This window comes from Chenopodium album, chromosome 16 (assembly GCF_948465745.1).
Source record: "Chenopodium album chromosome 16, dcCheAlbu1.1, whole genome shotgun sequence".
Classification (NCBI taxonomy): domain Eukaryota; kingdom Viridiplantae; phylum Streptophyta; class Magnoliopsida; order Caryophyllales; family Amaranthaceae; genus Chenopodium; species Chenopodium album.
Genome location: NC_137849.1, coordinates 4873229 through 4896799, shown reverse-complemented (window position 1 = coordinate 4896799; position 23571 = coordinate 4873229). Strand labels below are relative to the sequence as shown.

The following is a 23571-nucleotide window of genomic DNA, read 5'->3' as shown; positions in this document are numbered from 1 at the left end:
TATATACCTACATTGTAGTATTCCACCAATGAAGAGTTGAGGTTGTGCTGCTAATATAATTTTTTTTTTAACTTTAGAGTTCATCGTATCCTGTCGTACTGTAACCAAGATGGAAGAAATACTCCTCCCTTTGAAACGTGGCAGACCTCTAACAGATGAAAATGGCGGTATGATACTATAATGCTCATCTAGTTTGCTATAATTTCTATGTAATTTATTTATTTGATGCACATAACAAGTGTTTTTCCGTAAATTCATTTGCAGAAGTAGTGAGACTAATGACAGAAAAACCGCCAGCACATTGTATTTTCAAAATTGATTCATTCTCTGAACTTCAAGATGCGTCTATATTTAAATCTAAAGAAGATTATTTAAAATCAAAAGAGTTTAGCTCGGGGGGTTATACATGGTGAGTGGTATATCTTTATCTCAATGCAATTTTATCAATAACATAATAGGCCTGCTAGATTCATCTGTTAGCATGTTAATATTAGGTGGATTTTTTTTATTATGGTATAATGGTAATGTCAGTATTTGCCTCAGGATTCTGTCTGTATATCCCAAAGGGAACAAGCTAGAACAAGGAGACGAACACCTATCCCTTTACGTGACATTGGTTAATAAACTCACTTTTGGTAGGTTTGTCGATGTGGTGCTTCGATTTTTCCTTTATGATCACCTAAGGGATACCTATCTCTCTGTCTTAGGTTTGGATTCTTACTTCCTAGTCAATTCTTTCCATTTTTTGAAACAAAAGATATATTATGTGGAGAAAATATTATTCATTACACTTTTAAAATTGAGTACTTGTATATATTTTGGTGTTTAATAAGTTCCTGTTCATTTTAATGTAGATGTAAGAGAGAAGCGATTCCATGCTTTCAAAGATAAATGGGGAGTTCCTAAATTTCTTCCCATTTCTACTTTTAATGATGCAAGTAATGGATTTCTGGTCAACGATTGCTGTGTGTTTGGTGCTGAGGTTCTTGTCATAAACAACCAGGTCAAGCCATCTACTGTATCGATTGTGAAAGAAAATTGTGTCAGAAGCTATACTTGGAGAATTGAGAAATACTCGACTTTGAATGATCTAGTTTGTTCTCCTGTTTTTGGCTTTGATGGATGGTCATGGTATGTATATTCTCCCTCAATTTTTGATAAGTATACATGCACGCATCAAAATTAATAAAAGTACTTCCATTATATTAGTTACATATATATAAATATATACATATGATGGAATGGATTTTACATTGTGAATTTGTGACTAATTTAGCAGAATTTTACACAATAAAATTTGTAATTCTTATACTCTCTAAATCATGTCAAAATTTGTATGTGCATAGTTCAAATATTAAGCTGATGTTGTAATGCTTTTGAACTGCGACATGAATATATTGTTTCCTCTCACTCATTTTCATGCAGACAACATTATTGCGCTTGAATATAGCTGTGTTTTTAACCATGTGTATTTTCTCCTATACATCATTTTGGTACTGTTTCTAGGAAATTGAATTTGTATGCAAGAGGAATCGGCAAGGAGAAGGGGAAAAGCCTCTCATTGTTTCTACAGCCAGACACTAAGCTAACTGATGGTAACAAACTGTATGTTGAATTTATTCTGTACTTGAAAAATCAATGCGAAGGAACAGACCACCAAAAAATTGGTAAGATCAACTTAATAATTATGAGTTCTGTTATGTTAAACTTTTAGTTAAGTGTCTTCTGAGATACATAAATTTAGTTTCCTTATATTACAGCTTATCATTGGCTCACTGGAAGTGAAGGAGGTTGGGGCCACACAACTTTTTTTCCTCTCAAGACTCTACATGATTCTTCAAATGGCTACTTATTAGGCGACACTATAATTGTTGAAGTTTGTATCAAGAAGATGTTTATGCTGAAGGACATGGAGTCTGTCAAGCAAGAGTAAGACGCACTATAGATGTCCAATAAGAAACAGATTTCCTTGTTCTCGGATATTATATATGATGAGAAAAGGCTTAATAGTTAATTATGTGCAAAGCAGCTGATATGATGATGTTTCTGGTTATGGTAGAACATTTAGAATGTTCCAAGCATATCATGTACAACATTCCAGGGAATTTGATGTATGACTTTAAATTGCTGTTTCAAGTTCTAAGTAGTCTACTTTTTACATTTTTCGTCTTTTAGACAATTAAACTACAATGTTGGTATGTGATTTTATAAATTTATGTTGTGAGACTGATCATTAAGCGCATTGCACCAGAAATTACAGTAAAAACAGAATATAGGTATCCGTGCAGCACAGTTGAGAAGGTCCAAAAGCTAAGGTTAACTATAGACGACATTAAACATGCAACATTTGGTAATTTCCTATAATTCTATGAAGTGACAAACTCAGGTTTCAATCAGTATTAGTTGTATGTAGTCAAGCATAATCGCTGTGGTATCTACTATATACATAGTATAATATATACATGAGTCGTTTCCTAAGTAATTTCAAAGAATTATACTCTGTAGGTTTGAAGGAAATAATTATACCTACTAGCTTAGGTAGAAGTGTTCAAGGACTAGGAGATGAAGACTCATGAAACAAATGATTAGTTTACTAGAAACATGCTTGAAGAGAAACTAGAAAGTTTTAGTTTTAAGTTGGAAAATGATCCTCTCATTAATATTATATTTCTTAATTTCAAACAACAAAGTTAAAACTATATACTGTGACCAAGAGGATAAACAAGAATGTTGACTCGAATGAACAATACAAGAGGGAGGGGGGGGGGGGGGGGTGGGAATTGTATTGTAGAGGAACTAGGATAATTTTTGCGGAATTAATAAAGAAACTCAAACAAAACCTTAAAGTGCAAAGAGAGATTTTACGTGGAAAACTTATTGGCCCTAATCAAGAAGAAAAACCACGACCACAAGGGATTTTAAACTCAACTCTTAATAATAATAGGGCAAACAACCTATTACAAATTAAGACTCTAACTCAAGTTCCTTAACGAACCCAAGTTCCCTTTCAACTGGTCCCTCAACCAGTTAAATTCTCTCAACTCTCTCTTTCTCCTTGCTTCACTCAAAACAAATAAACACTTTAGAGTTTACCCAAACTCTAACCCAATACAACTCAAGATTAAACTCTAAATTGCCAAGTACAAAGACACTCAAGGATTAAAGTGGATTATGACTCTTTTCGGAAGCTTAAAGATTGTAATGCTCAAGTGTGTTTTTCTCAACTAAAAACCAATTCAATTTATAGAAAAATAGAGGAAGTTAAACAGTAGTTGCCTCAATCTCCACTAAGCCACAATATCCGTAGAATTAGGACGTGTAGTTTGTTGGAGCTTGGGCAGCAGGTAAAACTAATTTAACAGGAAGTGGTTTTACTGCTTCCTAATTTTTCTCAACTACTTTGACAAAGTAAAAACACACGTTTGAAAATATTTTCCAAAAACTGAATTTCCAAAAGATAAGCTTTAATAAAATCAGAAATTCTTTTTAACAAAAAGATATTTTCACTTAAAAGATATTTTCGAAATAAACATGCTAAAATATGGAAAATAAAATCTTAATCATATAAAATAAAATCCACTTTAATCCTATCATAATCAAAATACTTAGCATAGATACAAGAAGCCTAAAGATAAAATAAAATAGACTCCTTGAAACACTATGAAGCTTCGACTCTGGAGCTTCAGTTCCTCACTCAAGGAACTTGACTTCTGATTATCTTCTTTATCCTTCAAGGCAGACTTAGACTTTGTTCCATGCTCCATTCTTACTCCAAAATCTCGTAGCATAAACCTGTCAATAATCATTGCTAAAACAGAAGTTAAATTAGTTATGGTTTGCTTAGGTTCCTTGAGTCATCATCAAAACTTAGGGTCAACAAAGAAGCTTAATTAAGGATCTTTCTACTCTCTCTTTAATTTGTGATGACATTTTTACATTTTATGAGTTTGCTAAGTTTCTTGACGTGTTTAGTATAGTATTTCTCATGTAAAATGGGTAGGCAGCACTACGATTGCCCATCTTGTGGTGAGGTAGGACACTCGGGGAGTCGGGGTAGTTCAGAACTAATATATATGATTGTATGAACTCTTTTCTGCTAAGGATAATTATTTTTTAGTGGAGTTTTAATTGAAACAAATAGCCTACCTAATGTTTTTCTCAAAAAAAAAAAAAAATAGAAAAAAAAAATGGATACAACTCCAACTTCATTTCAACTCTTGAAGTTCAAATTTTAAGAAAATATAGAGCTACTCCATAAGTTTAATTTGAAAGAAATAAATTTTACTGGGAGTAGTGTTCAAGGATAAGGAGAAGAATAGTCAGGTAACTAAACATGCTTAGAAACTAGAAGGTTTCAAGAAACTTGGAAAATGATCCCTTATTAATTATCTCTTCATTTCAAACAACAAAGTAAAAATAAAGGGCACATTCCAACTCAGAGCACTACTATATACCTAGTGCATATTTCAGCATGTACATTACAAACATAAATTAATTTTAGCTTGAAGCTGTGCTACATACAATTATATAAATCAATACTTCCGAATTCGTCGTGTATTGTAATCAAAATGGAAGAGAAATTCCTTCCACGAGTAATATTCCGTGCATTTTTAATTTTGCAGAAGTTGTAAGACTGATGACAGAAAAACCACCAGCACATTGCATTCTCAAAATTGATTCATTTTCAGCAATTCAAGATGCATCTTTTTTTTTTTTTTTTTTTTTTTTTTTTTTTTTTTGTGTATTAAATAATGGTGTCTATATTTGCCTCAGGGTTCTGTGTGTACGCCCCAAGGGAAAAAAGCTAGAACAAGGAGACGAACACATCTCGCTTTATGTGACATTGGTAGATAAACTCGCCTCTGGTAGCTTTGTCGATGTGGTGCTCCGCCTTTTTGTTTATGATCACCTTAGGAATGCCTATCTCTCTGTCTTAGGTTTGGATTCTTACTCAAAACCAATTAACCAAAGACTTATGTCACATGTTCTAACTCGTCTATCACACCAATCACATTTTTTTGAAAAATAAGCTAGTGTTTGTGGAAATTTCATATTAATTCATCTCAATTTTTTTCTAAAAAATTGAAATATAAGTTGCAATGTATGTTGATATTGATGTAGATGTAAGAGAGAAGCGATACCATGCAATTTTTATTAACAGATATCGATTTTGATGATTGTAATATAAAATCAAATATGTACTTCAACTTAACATAAGCTTTTGACTAAGTTGGACCTTTAAACATGATATTAAGAGGTAGCGGCCTAGAAAGTTGCTCAAATCTCACTTAATTGAAAAAAAAAATGTAGAAAATATCATTGCAAGAATTACTAGTTCTAGCTTAATTACCTTAGAACAGGAAATTTTAACTCTAAAATTGCAAACTTCTGATTCGTCGTCTATGTACTTTTACCAGGAAATTGGTTGTATGCAAAAAAGGGGACCGCAGTGTGAATGGAGAATACCTCTCATTGTTTCTGCAGTTAGGCAATATCACTGAGCTAACTCATGGTAACAAACTGTATATTCAATATATTCTTAACTTGGAAAACCAAGGCGAAGGAGAAAATCACAAAAAAATCTGTAAGATCATTATACTGTGAGAACATATGTATGCAGAATGTCTAATTTTAGTTACATTCCTCAATCTGAAATACTTAATTTAGTTTTTTTTTTTATTTGATCTTGCAGGTAATAGCTGGTTTTCTGCAAGTGATGACAGTTGGGGGTACCCAGCCTTTATTTCTCTCAGTGATCTACATGATTCGTCGAAGGGTTACTTGGTAGATGATGCTATGATCGTTGAAGTTTGTGTCGAGAAGATGTTTGTGCTGAAGGACATAGAGTCTGCCAAGACGGAGCAGGAGCAGGAGCAGGAGCCGGAGCCGGAGTACTAGTAATGGATGTCGTCCAACATTTTTAGTATGTTCAATGTGCGAATGAAGCAACTGATGCGACTTGTTATGGCAGCATTTTTAGCATGCATGTTCAAAGCATATCTTAGTAAATTATCATGTACTGCATTTTAGTTAACTTTAAGTATGTGACTTTCAATTGTAGTTTCAAATTCTTAGTAGTCTACTTTCTACACGTACTATGAGGTAGTTTCAACTTTCAACATTTTTTAGTCTTTTTTTTGGCAAATTGACTTCCAATGTTGGCTTGTGATTTTTGAAATTCATATTGTGAGGCTAATTTATGTGGGAAAAGAAAGAATACACAATTGAGAAGGAACGCCAAAAGCAATACGTACTCCATTAATAGTCATGTGTTTTTTTTTTTTTTTTTTTTTGTAAGTAATAAAAATATGTTTAGCACACTAAAAATGACTTCTTAACTTCTAATCAATAAAATTTAGAAAATTTAAAAAGCAAATACAATATTAAATGAGTAAAAATAATTTAAGTTTGACCAAAATATTTTAAAATTTAATAAATTTTAAACTTATGAAATACCGGCCAAGTGAATAGAACAATGTACAAAGTTGAAAAGTGTTAACTCTCTTAAAAGTAATGTACGGTAAATATGTTTAGAGACGTTTGACTTGAAAAGTTGTAGGTTTTGAGACTTTGTGTTTTTTAAATATCTCCATTTTCTCCTCCTCTTCCAAATGAACTAGAGAGAACTAGATATGATGTGCATTGGACTTCAAAGTTGGGTGTAAGAATCATGACCTATTTGTCATAGCTTAACTGTGTTTTGAGTTTTTTTTATCATTAAAATACATAAATTTAATTACAATAATTAAAATAGACTAATTTAACATATTTCACCCAAATTAATTAATTTAAATAAACATTTAATAAGTAACAAGTAAATAATTTAACTATTGACCCGTACAACATCTAATGTGGCATTCAGACAAATTTTCCATGCCTAAGTGGACATTAAAGTTTCATCCAATTAAACGAGCTTGGTTGAAATAGTGTGTACCTTAGTCCCTAATTCCCAAATCTTGCTATCTACTTGTGGTTAGTACATAGTAGTAGATCAGATTAGTAGGATATTCTCTTACATCCCCCTGTTCTCGAACTCTCAAGTGGCAGGTGTGACGTTTAATCGTTTATGCTACTCCGTATCATGTTTATGTTTTGTTTTTGTTTTTTTAATCTAAATTTGCTGATCTATTCTGATTTTTTTTTTTTTTTTTTTTAAAAAAAGCCCTAAAGGACACTAAATTTCATTAATATAAGCCATACGACATCTACAATTGACATTGAACGATAATGAAAACGAATTTAACAAAATCAAACAAAAATTAATCAGGAAATGACTAAGAATCCAAATACATAAATATAACAATTCGGCATATTCTCGATTCGTTGTCTCATACAACTTTTTGAGTGGATTCGTCGTCGCTTCACAATTTTGTGAGAAAGTAAATTCTTGTGCTGATTCAGTAACCCGAATCTGAGCCATAATCAATAGTAGCCCCGCACAACCGGAGACCAAATTAAGCACAAATAAAACCTTGTCTTTCGAAGGAGTACGAAAAACCTTGTCATTCGAAGGAGATCGAAAAAACCTTGTCTTTCGAATGAGATAAACTCTTTCTTTCGAGAGAGACATTATTGTAACCTAAAACAAAATGTTTAAAAGAAAATAAAGATTGGGGCTTTCCACCGGTGAAATCCGATGAAAGCCCCTTTAAAATTGACAATATAGACTAGGTTTAGGAGAGAGAAGAGAGAAAAGGAGATTAGAGTAAACTTTGTCCTTATTTTATTTGACACTAATCTTTAAGGTAAAAAAACTAATCTATCAACAAGATACCAATTACTAGCAAATCATATTAATATGTATTAGGTTGTTTTCATAATTTTGTAATTATGAATCAAAGATATATTAGAATAACTGAACATTGTGTCAAAAAAGAAAAGAATAACTAAACACAGATTTGAAACAACAATATCGAACATTTAAAAAAAAAAAAAAATTATGAACATGTTTAATTGGAAGGAAAAAAAAAAAAAGAAAAAAAAGGAAAGTAAAAAGTGTTGTTACTGTTGTAGAGTGATGCTCCCATTTTGACATACGCTACTTACTACGTTGGCGTCAGTTGGAAGTATCTATCCAACCCAACTATTACGTACTTAGACTAACCTTTTCAGACGAAAATACCCTCACTGGAAACAGCTATCTGACAGCGACATCCGAATTTTCAAAGATCAAACTTTCAACTTCTACAAGGGTAATGTTGTACATTCAATATAGATATTAAGTAGCGAACAAATGTTCGAGTCCACCAAACAAGCGAGTTCCACCGACAGGGCATTTTTGTCTTTTGGCCTTTCCTATTACTAGACTCTACCGACACTCTACATTTTCCCCAAGTACAGACTGTCTCCCACATTTTTTTATTTTCCATAAACATGGAAAATACAAGTATCACAAATTGCATTCATTTTATTACTCGTACTAGTAAATTTTTTAATAGGAGTATTTCTAAATACTTGTCCTTTTATTTTAGTTTGTTACTCGTATTTTAAGTTTGTCTATACTTCTTTTTTTTTTTTGCTATTGAGACTACAATTTTATTCTCCCAGCCATTACATTTAATGTACTCATTCTCGTTAACTCATTTCAACCAACAATTAAAAAAGTAACTTCCATCCATTTGGAACAAACAAAAAGGGATGAAAAGAGTATGTAGTAATTTTGTTTGGACGAGAGTATGTAGTACAAAGTAATACTTTGTCTCCAAAAGTTTTACTTGTTTGAATGTTGATCAATTATATTTACTCCCTCTGTGTTTTTTTAAGTGTTACGGTTTGATCAAATACGCATGTCAAGACACGATTTTAATCACTAATTTATCTAATTATATGTTAGTAAAATTATAACGAATTTGATATTATGAAAGTATATATTATGACTAATCCAACAATGTATTATACAATAATATTTGTTTTTTCTCTAGCTTAGTAAACCAATCAAGTCAAAACCATTACACATAGAATAGTAATAAAAAGTCAAACTGTAACACTTAAAAAAACACAGAGGGAGTACAAATTATCAATAAACATAGAACTAAAATGAAAGTAATATTTCCTCAAAAAAAAAAAAATGAAAACAATACGAGTGTTACCTTTTTGGATTAAAAAAAACCCTAAGCGTTAGAATTTTGCATATAATCAACTTGATTATTAAAATGACGTTTCAATATTGGGAAGATGTTATTTTATCGGATAAACACTAAGCCTAAGGGTTTGTTCACACTGATTAGAGCTGAACTGTGCTAAACTGAACTGATTGGAGCTGAACTGAACTGAACTGAACTGAATACAGCTGAAATCAATATTTTATTAGAAAATGAAATTAAGAACTGAACTGAACTAAACTGATTTGGAGATGAAATGAACTGAACTAATGAACTAAAATTAAGCTGAAATGAACAGACCCTAAATGTAATATTGTAGATGCAAGTATTTTTTTTTTCTTTTAATGTAAGGAGAAATAAATATTAAATTACTTTAGTGTTCGATATAGGATCAAACCTCTTTCACCCAAAAAAAATATAATAATAATAATAATAATAATAATAATAATAATAATAATAATAATAATAATAATACTCGCATTTTAAATACTCCGTATTTTATACTCCCTCCGTTTTTAAATACTTGCTCCATTTCTCTTTGACACGCATGCCGATGCTAATCTTTGATCACTAATATATTTAATTATCAATAAGTATAAATTCTAATAATTGAAAATTAATAATCTATTCATTGAGATGATTGCAACAAGTACCCACAACACTATATTTTTTCTTATGTATAAATCACAAACATTAGTCAAAATAGAACAAATAAATAGTGCAAAAAATAAAAATGAAGCAAGTATTTAAAAACGGAGGGAATATTTAATAAAATGAATTTATTACAGTATATTAGAATTCAGTAAATAAAAAACAACACAAATAGTAAAAGTCGAATTGTGAGTTTGTGACCTTCATAAACAACTACACCGACAAATACTTGATTTCAGCCTTAAAAATCACTCAAGTCAAAATACAATTAAGTAATGATATTGCATTATTACAATCATAATTGATTTAAGTAATGCAATTAGGAGCAGACACATTAAACTAATATAAGCCCACTTAATAGAGAAAGTGTTGTGTACTTGAGAAGAGTAGGGGAGGAGAGAGAAAATCAAAAGGGTGGCGAAGAAACAGGGGATATCGATATGATTTGATATTACCCTTTTCATTTGCTTGGGTTTCTTACAAATTGAGCAAATACCCATTTCAGATCTCCCCAAAATACCCCACCCACAAAAATTTAGCTTCATTTTGGGTTGAATTTGCTCAGAATTTCATAGCTTAACAATGGAGGCAGGTGGTATGGTGGCTGGATCTTACAATAGGAATGAACTTGTTAGGATTCGGCATGACAGTACTGATAGTGGGGTGAGTTTTCGTAGTCAAAATTTAATCTTGATTTGATCTGTTCAAGATTTTGCATCTTTGTAATATTTTATTATTATACAAGTAATTTAGATTTACATTTCTGTTTTTATTATAATTATTAGATCTATGCTGATTGATTGAATCAATGGTTTGATATGGTTTGATTATTGAAGGTTGTAAATTGTTTATTGGTGATTCAGATTAATTGATAATTGATGTAATAGTGATTTTATGATGTCTGAAATTGACCGAAATTGAGATTAATTAGTGTTTTTGAGGAGTGATGCTGTAGTAATTTACTGTTCACAGCTCAATTCTGATCATGGGATCAAACGAGCTAGACTTTAGGTACTTAGGTTTCAAGTTCAATGAAGTGATTTTGGTTGTTTATACTGATAATTCATGAAAGTAATTGGGTAGTTTGAGTGGGATTTGTTCTTTAATCGATTGTTGTGAGTGACTTCGTGCTGCGCGAGTGATTAGAGTTCTGATGCTTGATTGTTCGGGTTAATTAGATGGTCGTTGTGTGTGATTTCGTGCTGCAGCGAGTGATCAGAGTTCTGATGCTTGATTGTTCGGGTTAATTAGATGATGATCTTCTTTGTGGGATCGTAGATTATAAATTTCGTTTATGATCATGTAATAACAATTGGATTAGAAAGTTTGTGTCTTTATCTATATTACTTTGTATTACTAAGAATTAATGAGTGTCATGTAAAATGGTGTAGATTGATTGAAAATGTTGTTTTGAATTGGAGCAGGATGCATGTTGAAAGATTTATTTGAGATTGTTTCCATTGCAAATGTGTCATTATATTCTATTGTCTAGTCAAGTATTTCAATTTCTAGCTGTTGATGTGAGCCTTGTGCATTGTGATCAGCAGTCTGCTTTGTAATTTATAGCCATTTTGACGAGTGTTGGTTTTTTATTTTGTGTAAATTGCAGTCCAAACCTTTGAAGAATTTGGATGGCCAAATCTGTCAGATCTGTGGGGATACTGTGGGAGTTACTTCAAATGGTGGTGTCTTTGTTGCTTGCAACGAATGTGCCTTTCCAGTTTGTAGGCCTTGTTATGAGTATGAAAGAAAAGATGGAAATCAGTGTTGTCCCCAGTGCAAGACTCGATACAAGAGACAAAAAGGTTTGCTTGTTTTAGCTCATATACTGTATATCTTTCTGACTATCACTAGTTCTTCATTTATTTTATCAAACTCTGCCTGTTTAGCACCGGAGCATAATTATTAACATGATTTTTGCATCAGGGAGTCCTCGAGTGGAAGGAGACGATGAGGAGGATGATGTTGATGATTTGGAGAATGAATTCAATTATACTAGGGGAACCAGCAAGGCTAGAAATGAATGGCAGGGAGAAGATGTAGACCTCTCCTCATCTTCTAGACATGGATCTCAGCCAATTCCTCTCCTTACCAATGGTCAAGTGGTAAGTGGTGCGATTTCTATTCAAGCTCTTTTCTATTTTAATTGGTGGATAAGGTTTGTTATGTGCGTCTTGCAAATTATCATTTGGTTTCCAAATGGTCTGTATTTATTGCTATACAGTGGTTGGGAAATAAGCTCGTATATAGTCTTCCGAATGAGGCACCTTGGAATTATGTCTGAAAGCATACCTTTTTAACGAGAAGCTTTAATATACTGCTCTATAAGTGATTCTTTGCTAGAAATTGATAGTGCAGATATTTAGTTAGATAATTGCTATGTGAAATGCAGTTACATATTAGCTACTGCATACTTTTCAATGTTATTCTGGTAAATATGGGGTTTCAGTGACTTGATGTTTCACTGTTGGGTGATGTGATATATCTATGGTGATTCTCTTTTTGACTTGTAAGTAGTTTGAACCAAATTTTAAATTATATATATTCTATTTAATATGTTACTTGTTTATGAATATATATGAAATTATCCTTTTGATCACCATCAACCCTAGGACCTTTTTCTATTCATATTGGATGTGCTTGACAATGTACATATAGAGTATCTCCACGCTAGTTATCTGTTGGGCGAATTTTGGTTACTGTTTATGGCTGGAAAACTAGTTGCTTACTGAATTCAATTTTGTTTTTGTCTCAGGTTTCCGGGGAGATCCCGAGTGCCACACCTGACAATCAATCTGTGAGAAGCACATCAGGTCCTATAGGTCCTGAGAAGCGTGGTAACCACTCACTTCCTTACATTGATCCATCCCTACCAGGTAATCTTTGTTACTCATGCTGCTGTATTGGTACAAATGTCAGTATTTTTCATTTTGTATGTTTACTTGATGCTAATGCCTTAAATTATGTTGTGACAGTTCCTGTGAGAATTGTGGACCCTTCAAAGGACTTGAATTCATATGGGCTAGGTAGTGTGGACTGGAAGGAAAGAGTTGAAAGTTGGAAACTCAAGCAGGAGAAAAATATGACTCACATGGGGAATCGATATTCTGAAGGAAAAGGAGGTGGTGACATGGAAGGTTCTGGTTCAAATGGTGAAGAACTCCAGATGTGAGCATCTGTCCTGTGCTTTTCTGCTCTCTTTTTTATTTTTATTTTTATTTTTATCTTTTTTGGGGGCGGGGAGGGGAGGGGGGTGGTTATGAGGTTTGCATTAAAATGTTTTCCTGAGATCCCATGTGCTCTAATTTTATGCTCTACTTACACCAAATGGTGACAAAGGCTTGGTCTTTAAAAAATGCTTGTCCTGAGTTGGAACATGGGAAATGAAGCCTTATTTTTTTCTTTTGCAGGGCTGATGATGTGCGTCAACCAATGAGTCGCATTGTCCCTATCCCTTCATCGCATCTCACTCCTTATCGAGCTGTGATTGTTCTTCGGCTGATCATCTTAGCCTTCTTCTTGCAATATCGTATAACCCATCCTGTGAAGGATGCATATCCTCTGTGGCTCACATCAGTTATCTGTGAGATCTGGTTCGCAATGTCATGGATTTTGGATCAGTTTCCAAAATGGTATCCTATCAACCGTGAGACATACCTTGATAGGCTCGCATTCAGGTCAGTTTGCATTGCTATCTTACTCTCTCCTGTATGTGTTGTTGGTGTCGTCACTTGTGAACATTTTGAATTATTTATCTTTATTGATTTTTGGATCGGCAAATTATTGTTATTTTTGTGGTCATTAGGACAAGACTGATCTTGAAAATTATGCATACTTTGCTAGGCATGACCGCGAAGGAGAGCCATCACAGTTAGCTCCTATTGATGTGTTTGTCAGTACTGTGGATCCTCTGAAAGAGCCGCCTATCATTACAGCTAACACTGTGCTGTCCATTCTAGCAGTGGACTACCCAGTCGACAAAGTTTCTTGCTACGTTTCAGATGATGGGTCTGCTATGCTGACATTTGAAGGTCTTTCTGAGACTGCTGAGTTTGCTAGGAAATGGGTTCCATTCTGTAAGAAGTTCAATATTGAGCCAAGGGCTCCAGAATTTTACTTTCAACAGAAGATCGATTACTTAAAAGACAAAATTCAGCCATCTTTTGTCAAGGAGCGTAGATCAATGAAGGTAACAATCATATATTTTGTGTTTATTTTAGATATTTTTGTCTAGTACTCGGTTGAGGTTCTGGTTGTACTGTTAGGTTTTGAAATGGCTTACTGTCCATCACTGTTCAATCTCCCGAGAGTATTGATTGATGCCCTTTTAAATGCAGAGAGAGTATGAAGAATTTAAGGTCCGCATCAACGCCCTTGTTGCAAAAGCACAGAAGGTGCCTGAAGAAGGATGGACAATGCAAGATGGAACAGCCTGGCCTGGAAATAACCCCAGGGACCATCCAGGAATGATTCAGGTAAAATCATTATCTTTTAGTTACTGTACTTTATTCTCTCGTTTATTTGCTTGCCTTCATGATCTAACAATCCTTGGTTTTACAGGTGTTTTTAGGCCACAGTGGAGGCCTTGATATGGATGGAAATGAACTGCCACGTTTAGTTTATGTTTCCCGTGAGAAGAGACCTGGCTTCCAACATCACAAGAAAGCTGGTGCCATGAATGCTTTGGTTCGTATACGCTTCAATCTTCCCACCTTTTTTTAAAAAAATAATGTGCAGTCTTTACTATTTAGTACTCATGTATTATTTGACACGTTTGTCACATTTGATGTGGAGTCCTAAACTTCTATTTTGTGATGCCTGGTGTCTTAGCTTGCACTTGTGCTTATCATATTTGCCTCATCAATATTTTTGGAAAAATTATAATCTCTATTATCAGCGACTATTTAAGTTAAACTAAAAGTTTTACTGGATTCTGCAGATTCGTGTTTCTGCAGTACTGACCAATGGCGCATACCTACTGAATGTCGATTGTGATCACTACTTCAACAACAGCAAATGTCTTAAAGAAGCCATGTGTTTCATGATGGATCCTGCTCTTGGGAAGAAAGTCTGCTATGTGCAATTCCCTCAAAGATTTGATGGCATAGATTTGCACGATCGATATGCTAACAGAAATATAGTGTTTTTTGATGTATGTGTCCATTCTCTAATATTGAAAATATTGTTGTAGACCTGTCTCCTGGTTGTATCAAAGCTTGAATAATCTTTGTCCTTGTATTTTGCAGATCAATATGAAAGGGCAGGATGGTATCCAAGGGCCAGTGTATGTGGGTACTGGATGTTGTTTCAACAGACAAGCACTCTATGGGTATGATCCTGTGTTAAGTGAAGAGGATTTGGAACCGAATTTCATCATCAAAAACTGTTTTGGATCAAGAAAGAAGGGAAAGAGTGGTAACAAAAAGTACACGGATAAGAAGAGGGGACCCAAAAGAAGTGAATCTTCTATACCTATTTTCAATATGGAAGACATCGAAGAGGGTGTTGAAGGTAAAGATTATATGCATTTTTTTACTCTCTATTGCCGTTGCTCTTATAGTGTTGTTCTTGTGGCTAAATAGTAAGAGCTAAACTGCTAAAGAGTAAAAATTAGTGTTGGGTGGTGCTATTGCTATTGTGGTCTAAAGAGGTAAATAATTCACTGGTTTTCTTGTTGGACAGGCTATGAGGATGAGAAGTCTCTTCTTATGTCTCAGAAGAGATTAGAGAAGCGATTTGGTCAGTCACCTGTGTTCATTGCAGCCACCTTCATGGAAATGGGGGGTATCCCTCCTACAACAAATCCTGCAACACTGCTGAAAGAAGCCATCCATGTTATTAGTTGTGGATACGAGGACAAATCAGAATGGGGTAAAGAGGTGAGCAAAGTAGAAACCTTCATTCCAACAGGAAATTATTTTGAAAATTTACGCTTTTCAGGATATATCCGTCTATAACAGCCCCTTGTTTATGCCAAATTGCCAATATTCACAAAACTACCCCTTGTCATGGTTTATCCACCTTTGTTTTATTTCCTCGGACTTTTTGATGGTATAAGATATTAAGATCCCAGTCATACCACAAACTGTTTATTTTGCTAAAATGAAAAGGTAGTATGTTTTTGAATCCCCAGTCTTTTTGTAAGTTTATCTTTGTCATTCACTCATTTGGGAATCAGCTAAGCCTTTCAATTATTAAAAAAAAAGGTCGGCTGTTTGTTGACAAATGAACATATAGATTATCTAGTGAAGCTTGAGGACAAAGGACTGTTGTGTTAAATTTGACATGATTTTTCTACATGAGCAATTTCATTATGTGGATGGAATATTTTTTTTGGTTTAAAAAATAACTGAGAAGCTTATGTTGCATAATAATGTTTATTATCCAGATTGGGTGGATTTATGGTTCCGTCACAGAAGATATTTTGACTGGATTTAAGATGCATGCTCGTGGCTGGATGTCTATCTACTGCATGCCTCCCAGACCAGCCTTTAAGGGTTCTGCTCCCCTCAATCTTTCTGATCGTTTGAATCAAGTCCTTCGATGGGCTCTGGGGTCTATTGAGATTATGCTTAGCAGGCATTGTCCTGTATGGTACGGTTACAAGGGGAGGTTGAGGTTCTTGGAGAGATTGGCATACATCAACACTGTCGTCTATCCACTGACGTCTATTCCACTTATTGCCTACTGTATTTTGCCAGCTATCTGTCTTTTGACGAATAAATTTATCATTCCCACGGTATGTATTGTTTTCTCCACTTATTGGACTAATAAATTGGGTTCAAAATATTTACTTCTAGTCTTTTGTTTCCAGAAATGTTGATTCTGAAATAATTTCTTGTGTCTTCTTGCAGCTAAGCAACTTTGCTAGTGTGTTGTTTATCATGCTTTTTATGTCCATTGCTGCTACCGGTATTCTTGAGCTTAGATGGAGTGGAGTTTCCATCGAAGACTGGTGGAGAAACGAGCAGTTCTGGGTTATTGGAGGCACATCAGCCCATCTGTTTGCCGTCTTCCAGGGTCTGCTGAAGGTGCTTGCCGGGATTGATACCAACTTTACTGTTACTTCCAAGGCAGCCGATGAAGATGGTGATTTTGCAGAACTTTACATATTTAAATGGACATCACTTCTCATTCCTCCCACCACCGTCCTGATCGTGAACTTGGTTGGTGTTGTGGCGGGTGTTTCTTATGCAATCAACAGTGGTTACCAATCATGGGGTCCTCTCTTTGGGAAACTCTTCTTCTCCTTCTGGGTGATTGCCCATTTGTATCCCTTCCTCAAGGGTCTCTTGGGTCGTCAAAACAGGACACCTACCATTGTTATCGTTTGGTCCGTTCTTCTTGCTTCCATCTTCTCCTTGCTCTGGGTTCGGATCAATCCATTCACCACTGATGCCGAGAAGGCTGCTGCTGGTAATCAATGTGGTATTAATTGCTAGATTGCCTTCTAAGTTATAAGGTTCACTAGGCAACTGCTTTTTGGTTCAAAATCTCAGCTTTTGCGTAAATACCAAGTCATATGCCGGACCGTCGGATTAAAGCACGAAAAGACGTGACAATGTTGTTCCTTGTGCTAGTTAAAAGGAAATCAAAGGGACCAAAGTGCATCTTTGTTTAGTAGCTTCACGATGTTTTAGTGTAGCTCTGAGTTGCTTGTATTTTTTGATAGTCAGTGACACTTTGGTCTTACAACAGTTACAAGTGCATCTGTGAGACTGTGAAAGTGAAATTCATGTCTCAGTTTGTTGTTATTTATGTACGATTAGCTTTAATTTTTTTTTTTTTTTTTTTTTTTTTTTTTTTTTTTTTTAATTTATGATTTGTAAAGAAAACATACTTAAAATGTACTATTCTTTTTGAACCATTATTATATAATACGTACATGTTCGCACGTTTTTGTGCATCAAATGATCGTATATTCTACTCTCTCCGTCCCCGATTGATAGTCACTTTTGCTAAAAAAATTACGGGAATTAAGGAGAAATAAATAAAGTACATTGAAAAGGTAAATTTACATTAGGTATGCAGAAAAATAGAGAGAGAAAGTAATTAAAGTACATGGGAAAGTAAAATTTACATAGAAAAGTTAAATTTGCACAAACATTTTTACAAATGTTGGAGAATTTTGGTAAAAAAATAATATTAATGGTACTTGAAAAAAGCAAATGTGACTAACATTTTGAGTCACCAAAAATAACAAAAGTGACTATCAATCGGGGACTGAGGGAGTAATATTTGTATTAGTGAAACAAGTCTTGGATGATCATATTAAAAACAAAACAAACTTTTTTTTTTTTATCATGATGATTGTACCTCAAATGTATAATTGTCCTATTACATTAAATTTACAATTACCTCAATACAAAATAAAAAATCATACACAAATTATTTTGTACTCGTATTTGTTATAGATCATGTTACTTATTTTCAAAGAAATAAGTTATTTTTTTCTTAAAAAAAAAAAAAAAAATGCATGAGAGTTGAGTATTGGGGTTTTGGAGGATTCTCATGAAAACGACTCTGCAATTATATATTAGATTTGTAAGAAAAACCTTTTACAAACACCATTTTTTTTTTCAAAAAAACACCTTTTTAAAGATTTTTTTGTTAAAAAAGAATCACTACGGTAATTTTTTTTCTACAAGTAGAAATCTGTTTACCTAATTACAAACTGATTTCCTCGTATTTTTTTTATTTAACCAATCAATAATCAATAACTATATACAAAAAGACACACCAACAATGATACTTGTCATTTTCTGGTGTGTCCTTAGTTTTTTTTTTTTTTTTTTTTGAATAAATTTTTTTTTTTTTTTTGAAAAAAGTTTTTTTAAATAAAATTCAATTAAAGAAACAAAATTTATTTACAAAAATTATTCTCTAATCTTATACGATATAACTACTTAAAATAAAAAAGATTTGATATATATTTTACACTAATATTTATATAGCTATTAAAAATTTCTTAACTCATAATTTGTGAATTCCTTTATTTTACTAATTTTCAATATCGTTTTATATCTAACATATCTTACGCAATCCATTATTTTGCTCAAAATTTGTCAACTATATTTTTAGATTTTTTTTTTTTTTTTTTTTTTTTGCTTTATAAAAACTGAATATTAATAATAGTTTAATAATAGTTATTAAAAATTACCGTGCATGACACGGGAACTAACCTAATAACCACCACTAAATTATTAGTTGCATAGGCGGCTTGTCAATAATAAGGTATTTATTAAATGATTTTATTTTTTAAAAAAATTGGATTTTTTTTAAAAAGGAAAATAGTGAAACTTATGGTGTCTATATTATTTTTAAAAAATATATGGTGTACATAATTTAATGATTGAGTTTTCAAGCGTTGTGCAGTAAAAGTTAGGAAAAAAAAAGTGTAATATTGAAGTTCCTAAAAAGAAATTTAGTGGATAATATAATAAAAATATAAAATAGGTAGTTTTTTGGTCTAGTATGTCTGTTATTAGGAAAAATAATAGTGGAAGTTATTTGGAGGTTAATTTTTTTTTTTAGAGTGGTGAAAGTTGAGGTTAAAAAAAAAATAAAAAAAAAAGGAGGAGGAGGAGTGCATGAGAATTTATCTTCTAAGAGTTCTAACCCACCTAATTCAATTTAATTTTTTTTTAAAAACCACCACCCCCTAACCACCAGCCAAGGCAGCTACCCCCCTCTCATCCGCAGTCCCCTGGAAACAGCTTCATCTCTCATCGGAGCCGCCACCCAAATCCCCTGGACCTAATGTATGTTTTCTTCCATTTCATTTATTAATTTGCTCGAATTTTGAGATTATTTTGTCCGAAAACCCTAGAAAAATCGATTTGGGGGTTTTCAATTTTGTGCATATTGCTTGCAATCGATGGTTGTTTTGGCTTTGATTATGTGTATATGTGATGCTAGGGTGATTTAGAAACTAATTGCAATTGATTTGGACTTGATTTGAGCATGTTTGAGTAAATTAGAGCCAAAAATTGATTATGATGATTGTTATTGTTGACATTATTAGTGCATCCTCTAATTGTTATTGAAGTTTATGATGTGATTAGCTTGTTTCAGATAGAGGTTAACTGTTAATTGTTATTCAATTTTATGATGGAGGTTTGTTTGTTTCAGGAAAAAAGTTAGGATGGAGGTTAACTGGGAAGAACTGCCGATTGATTTGGTGGTTCATATAGTCGATAAACACATAGTATCATTCGTGGACGGTCTAGCCTTTGACGGTGTGTGTCGTTCGTGGCGCAAAGCTTGTGAATTAGTCAATCTGAAACAAAAGTGGGATTGTCAAATGCCGTGGCTTAAACATGGGCACGGGCCGTGCCGGCACGCGGGCGGCACGGGCCCGGCACGACTCCGGCACGGCCCGGCACGGGTGGCGGCACGGCGGCCCACCTGTGGGCCGTGGGCCGTGCCGTGAACAAATTTCTGGAATTTGGCACGGGCATGGCACGTGGCACGGCGGGTGGCACGGTGGCCGGCACGTGGGCCGGCACGCTGGCACGACCCGGCACGAAGCACGGCACGGCCCGTGCCTTGAGTACCGTTGGAAAACTAGCCGTTTATGGCCGTTTTCCAACAGCTCTAAAACGGCTAGTTTTTCCTTCCTTTTCCCACCCAAATTCCCTATAAATACCTCATATTTTCCTCCAAAAATTTCACAATTCATCAAATCATCTCTTCTCTCTTATTCTCTAATATTCTTACTCTTAAATTCTCAATTCTCAAATTCCTATAAATCATACAATCTTGCTCTCTTTTGTGAAAAGAAAAAAAAATTCCTACTCTCTTATAAATTTTACATTTTTACTATTATTACTTTTATTAGTCTACTACCAAAAAAAAAAAAAAAAATTGTTATATTTACATTCGGGAAATTAAAAATTCGGGAAATTATAAGTTCGAGAAATTATAAATTTGGGAAAGCATTGAAGCGTCATTGTAAGATCTAACTCAACTTTATTTTAATTTGTTATTGTTATTGTTATTGTTAGTTGTTAATCTTGTAATCTTGTTATTATTATTATTATTATTATTATTATTATTATTATTATTATTATTATTATTATTATTGTATTCTTGGAACTACTTAATTATATAAAAACTACTTTCTATTTTAATCGTGGGTTATTTGGATTGTTGAAATCTGTCTAAGGCGGGACTTGGGCTCTGGACAACGTCGCTCCTAACTTCTCCTACCTGGGATCTCATTGATCTAAGTAATCTACTATTATTATAATTATTTTTAAAAATTTAATTTATATAAAAACTACTTACTAATTAATTCTTATTGTTATTGTTATTATTATTGTTGTTAATTGTTACTTTGTTATTGTTAGTTGTATTATTATTATTATTGTTATTGTTACTTTTATTGTTATTATTATTAATTAATCATGGCATCAAACCCGAACGTTTCCTCCTCCTCTAGAAAAGCCAAGTCAAAACGTAGGGAATCACCAAACCCAAACACTTCAATGTCTATGTCCCCCCCCCCTAACATGCCCTTTCCCTCCCCTAACATGCCCTTTCCAAACACTTCCACCCCTTTCTTTCATCCCCAAAACACGGGAGGGCAAGAACAAATGGATGATATGGCTCCTTGGACCCAATTTCAACAATATGAATTTCCTTTTCCTCCTCCTTCCCAAGGTAGCCAAACACAAGCCTCCGGGTCGAGTGAACCATCCACCCAAATTCCCAACACCCAAAATCCTAACATATTAGAGTGGTGTACCGAAGAGGATTTTGCTCAAACCAAAAGAAAGAGTGAAGTTTGGGCACATTATCAATTAAGTAAAAATGGACAAAAAGCCAAGTGTCGGACTTGTGGTAAAATTTTCTCGGCCGATACCAAGGGAGGGACGGGACACCTTACTAGACATACAAAAAAAATGTGGTGGACCATCTAGTGATCCAACCCAACCCAAAATTTCTCAATTCCATCCACAAGGTTTCATTTACAATTACGAGAGAGATAGGGATGAACTTGGGAGAATGATTGTACATGCAGAACAACCTTTTCTTTTCGCCGAAAATGATGCCTTCAACAACTATATTAACCGAGCACTACAACCAAAACACAAAAAAATCTCCCGAAAAACCGTTCGATCTGCTGCCATGAAGACTTATTTAGAGTACAAATTGAAATTAGTAAATGAATTAGCTAATCTTCCTAGTAGAGTTTCTTTAACCGCCGATGCATGGGATGGTGGGTACGGACTTCACTATTTATGTGTTACTTGTCATTGGTTAGATAATGAGTGGTTGTTACAAAAACGCATCATTCATTTCAAAATGCTTGAATACCCTCATACCGGTCTTAACATTTCACATCATTTAATGGAAGCCATTGATGCATATAGTCTTAGGGATAAAATCATGTCTATGACTTTCGATAATGCAACTTCTATGACATATAGTGCGAATTTGGTCAAATCCCAATTGACCGATGTTATATTAGATGGAGATGCACTTCATGTTAGATGCATTTGTCATGTTCTTAACTTGTGTGTGAAGGATGGAACACAAGCAATTGGTCCATTTTATCACAAAATAAGGAATGCTATTATGTCTATTAATAGCTCTAACATGAGATATCAAGAATGGAAAGGTTTTTGCAGGCAACAACGGATAAAAACCATAAAAATAGCACCTGATTGTCCAACTAGGTGGAACTCCACCTATGAAATGTTGAGTCGGGCAATCGAGTACAAGGTTCATTTCACACTTTTTTATAATATGAAATTTCCACAATGTGCTTTACTAGAAGATGATTGGGTTAATTGTGAAAAATATATGCAGTTTTTACAATTACTATATGGTATGACACATTGTTTTTCTTCTGTATATAATCCTTGTTCTCATTCTTTTCTTAGCAATGCATGTTTACTTGCACAACTTTTTGCGGAACACCGATCACAACATGTTTATCGTGGATATCTTCCATCCATGGAGGAAAAATGGCGTAAATATTACACCGATATTCCTATGATTTATATTTTTGCTTCTATTTTAGATCCTAGACAAAAATATGATGGCACCTTTTTATTAATTGATATTTATTATAGTAACATGAATTTTGAAGATGATGTTGAAACTTTTAAAAATAAGGTGACGGATGAGTTTTTTTCTTTATATAGAGCTTATGAAAGTAAATATGGAACCGTGTCTCGATTTGCCCCTTCTCAAACATCCAAAAATGTAAGTAAACGGGCCAAAGGTTTATTTGCACAAGCTGCTAACTTGATGTCTAAGTATTCAGGTACAGAATCATCATCATCTAGGAGAACACAAAGCGATGCTTCGGAGTTGCAAATGTACTTAAGTTACGACTTCATGAAAGGCATGGACGATGAAGAGAAGTTTGGCCTCGACATCATCGATTGGTGGAAATCACAAGCCGTGAAACATCCAATTTTGTCGGCAATGGCTCGTGATATTTTTGCTATCCAAGTCTCCTCCGTTGCCTCCGAAAGAGCTTTTAGTGCGTCGGGAAGAGTTTTAGACGATAGAAGAACAAGACTAAAACCCGAAACACTTGAAATGTGTGTTTGCTTCAAGGATTGGTTGGATGCCGAAACTCGTTCTCAAGATCGTACTTATGCACAAAACGACGACGATGAAGGAACGTCGACTTATTTTAGTTCTCATACTTCTCAATCCACTCAATTGGCGGATGAACTTGAACCTCTAGGAGACGAAGACGAAGACGAAGATGAAGACGAAGGCGAAGACGAAGACAACCAATAATAATTACATGATTACATATTTACATTATACACTATTGTATTCTTTTTGTATTATC

General features: G+C 33.9%; 2 protein-coding genes across 2 annotated transcripts; both read left to right on the top strand.

Annotated features, from left to right (window-relative positions):
- The first annotated feature begins 54 nt into the window (after positions 1 to 54).
- On the top strand, positions 55 to 2093 carry LOC145584739 (uncharacterized). Its single transcript, XM_081641538.1, has 6 exons — positions 55 to 167; positions 265 to 409; positions 544 to 707; positions 855 to 1131; positions 1507 to 1667; positions 1761 to 2093. The coding sequence occupies exons 1-6, from the start codon at positions 110 to 112 to the stop codon at positions 1931 to 1933; spliced, it is 978 nt and encodes a 325-aa protein (XP_081497664.1). The 5' UTR covers positions 55 to 109; the 3' UTR covers positions 1934 to 2093.
- Positions 2094 to 10122: 8029 nt separating this feature from the next.
- On the top strand, positions 10123 to 17551 carry LOC145586128 (cellulose synthase A catalytic subunit 1 [UDP-forming]-like). The gene is made up of 14 exons (XM_081642875.1): positions 10123 to 10415; positions 11362 to 11557; positions 11679 to 11857; positions 12508 to 12628; positions 12728 to 12920; positions 13163 to 13429; positions 13596 to 13941; positions 14090 to 14227; positions 14313 to 14438; positions 14692 to 14904; positions 14999 to 15263; positions 15435 to 15631; positions 16141 to 16491; positions 16607 to 17551. The coding sequence occupies exons 1-14, from the start codon at positions 10335 to 10337 to the stop codon at positions 17192 to 17194; spliced, it is 3261 nt and encodes a 1086-aa protein (XP_081499001.1). The 5' UTR covers positions 10123 to 10334; the 3' UTR covers positions 17195 to 17551.
- The last annotated feature ends 6020 nt before the right edge of the window (positions 17552 to 23571 follow it).

What these genes read in the sequence shown, in the direction of transcription:
- LOC145584739 (XM_081641538.1), top strand. Translation starts at nt 110, where the DNA reads ATGGAAGAAATACTCCTCCCTTTGAAACGTGGCAGACCTCTAACAGAT. An exon ending in TCTAACAGATGAAAATGGCG is followed by an intron (nt 168 to 264) that starts GTATGATACTAT and finishes ATTCATTTGCAG; the next exon opens with AAGTAGTGAGACTAATGACA. An exon ending in TACCTATCTCTCTGTCTTAG is followed by an intron (nt 708 to 854) that starts GTTTGGATTCTT and finishes ATTTTAATGTAG; the next exon opens with ATGTAAGAGAGAAGCGATTC.
- LOC145586128 (XM_081642875.1), top strand. Translation starts at nt 10,335, where the DNA reads ATGGAGGCAGGTGGTATGGTGGCTGGATCTTACAATAGGAATGAACTT. An exon ending in AATGGTGAAGAACTCCAGAT is followed by an intron (nt 12,921 to 13,162) that starts GTGAGCATCTGT and finishes TTTCTTTTGCAG; the next exon opens with GGCTGATGATGTGCGTCAAC. An exon ending in AGGAGCGTAGATCAATGAAG is followed by an intron (nt 13,942 to 14,089) that starts GTAACAATCATA and finishes TTTTAAATGCAG; the next exon opens with AGAGAGTATGAAGAATTTAA.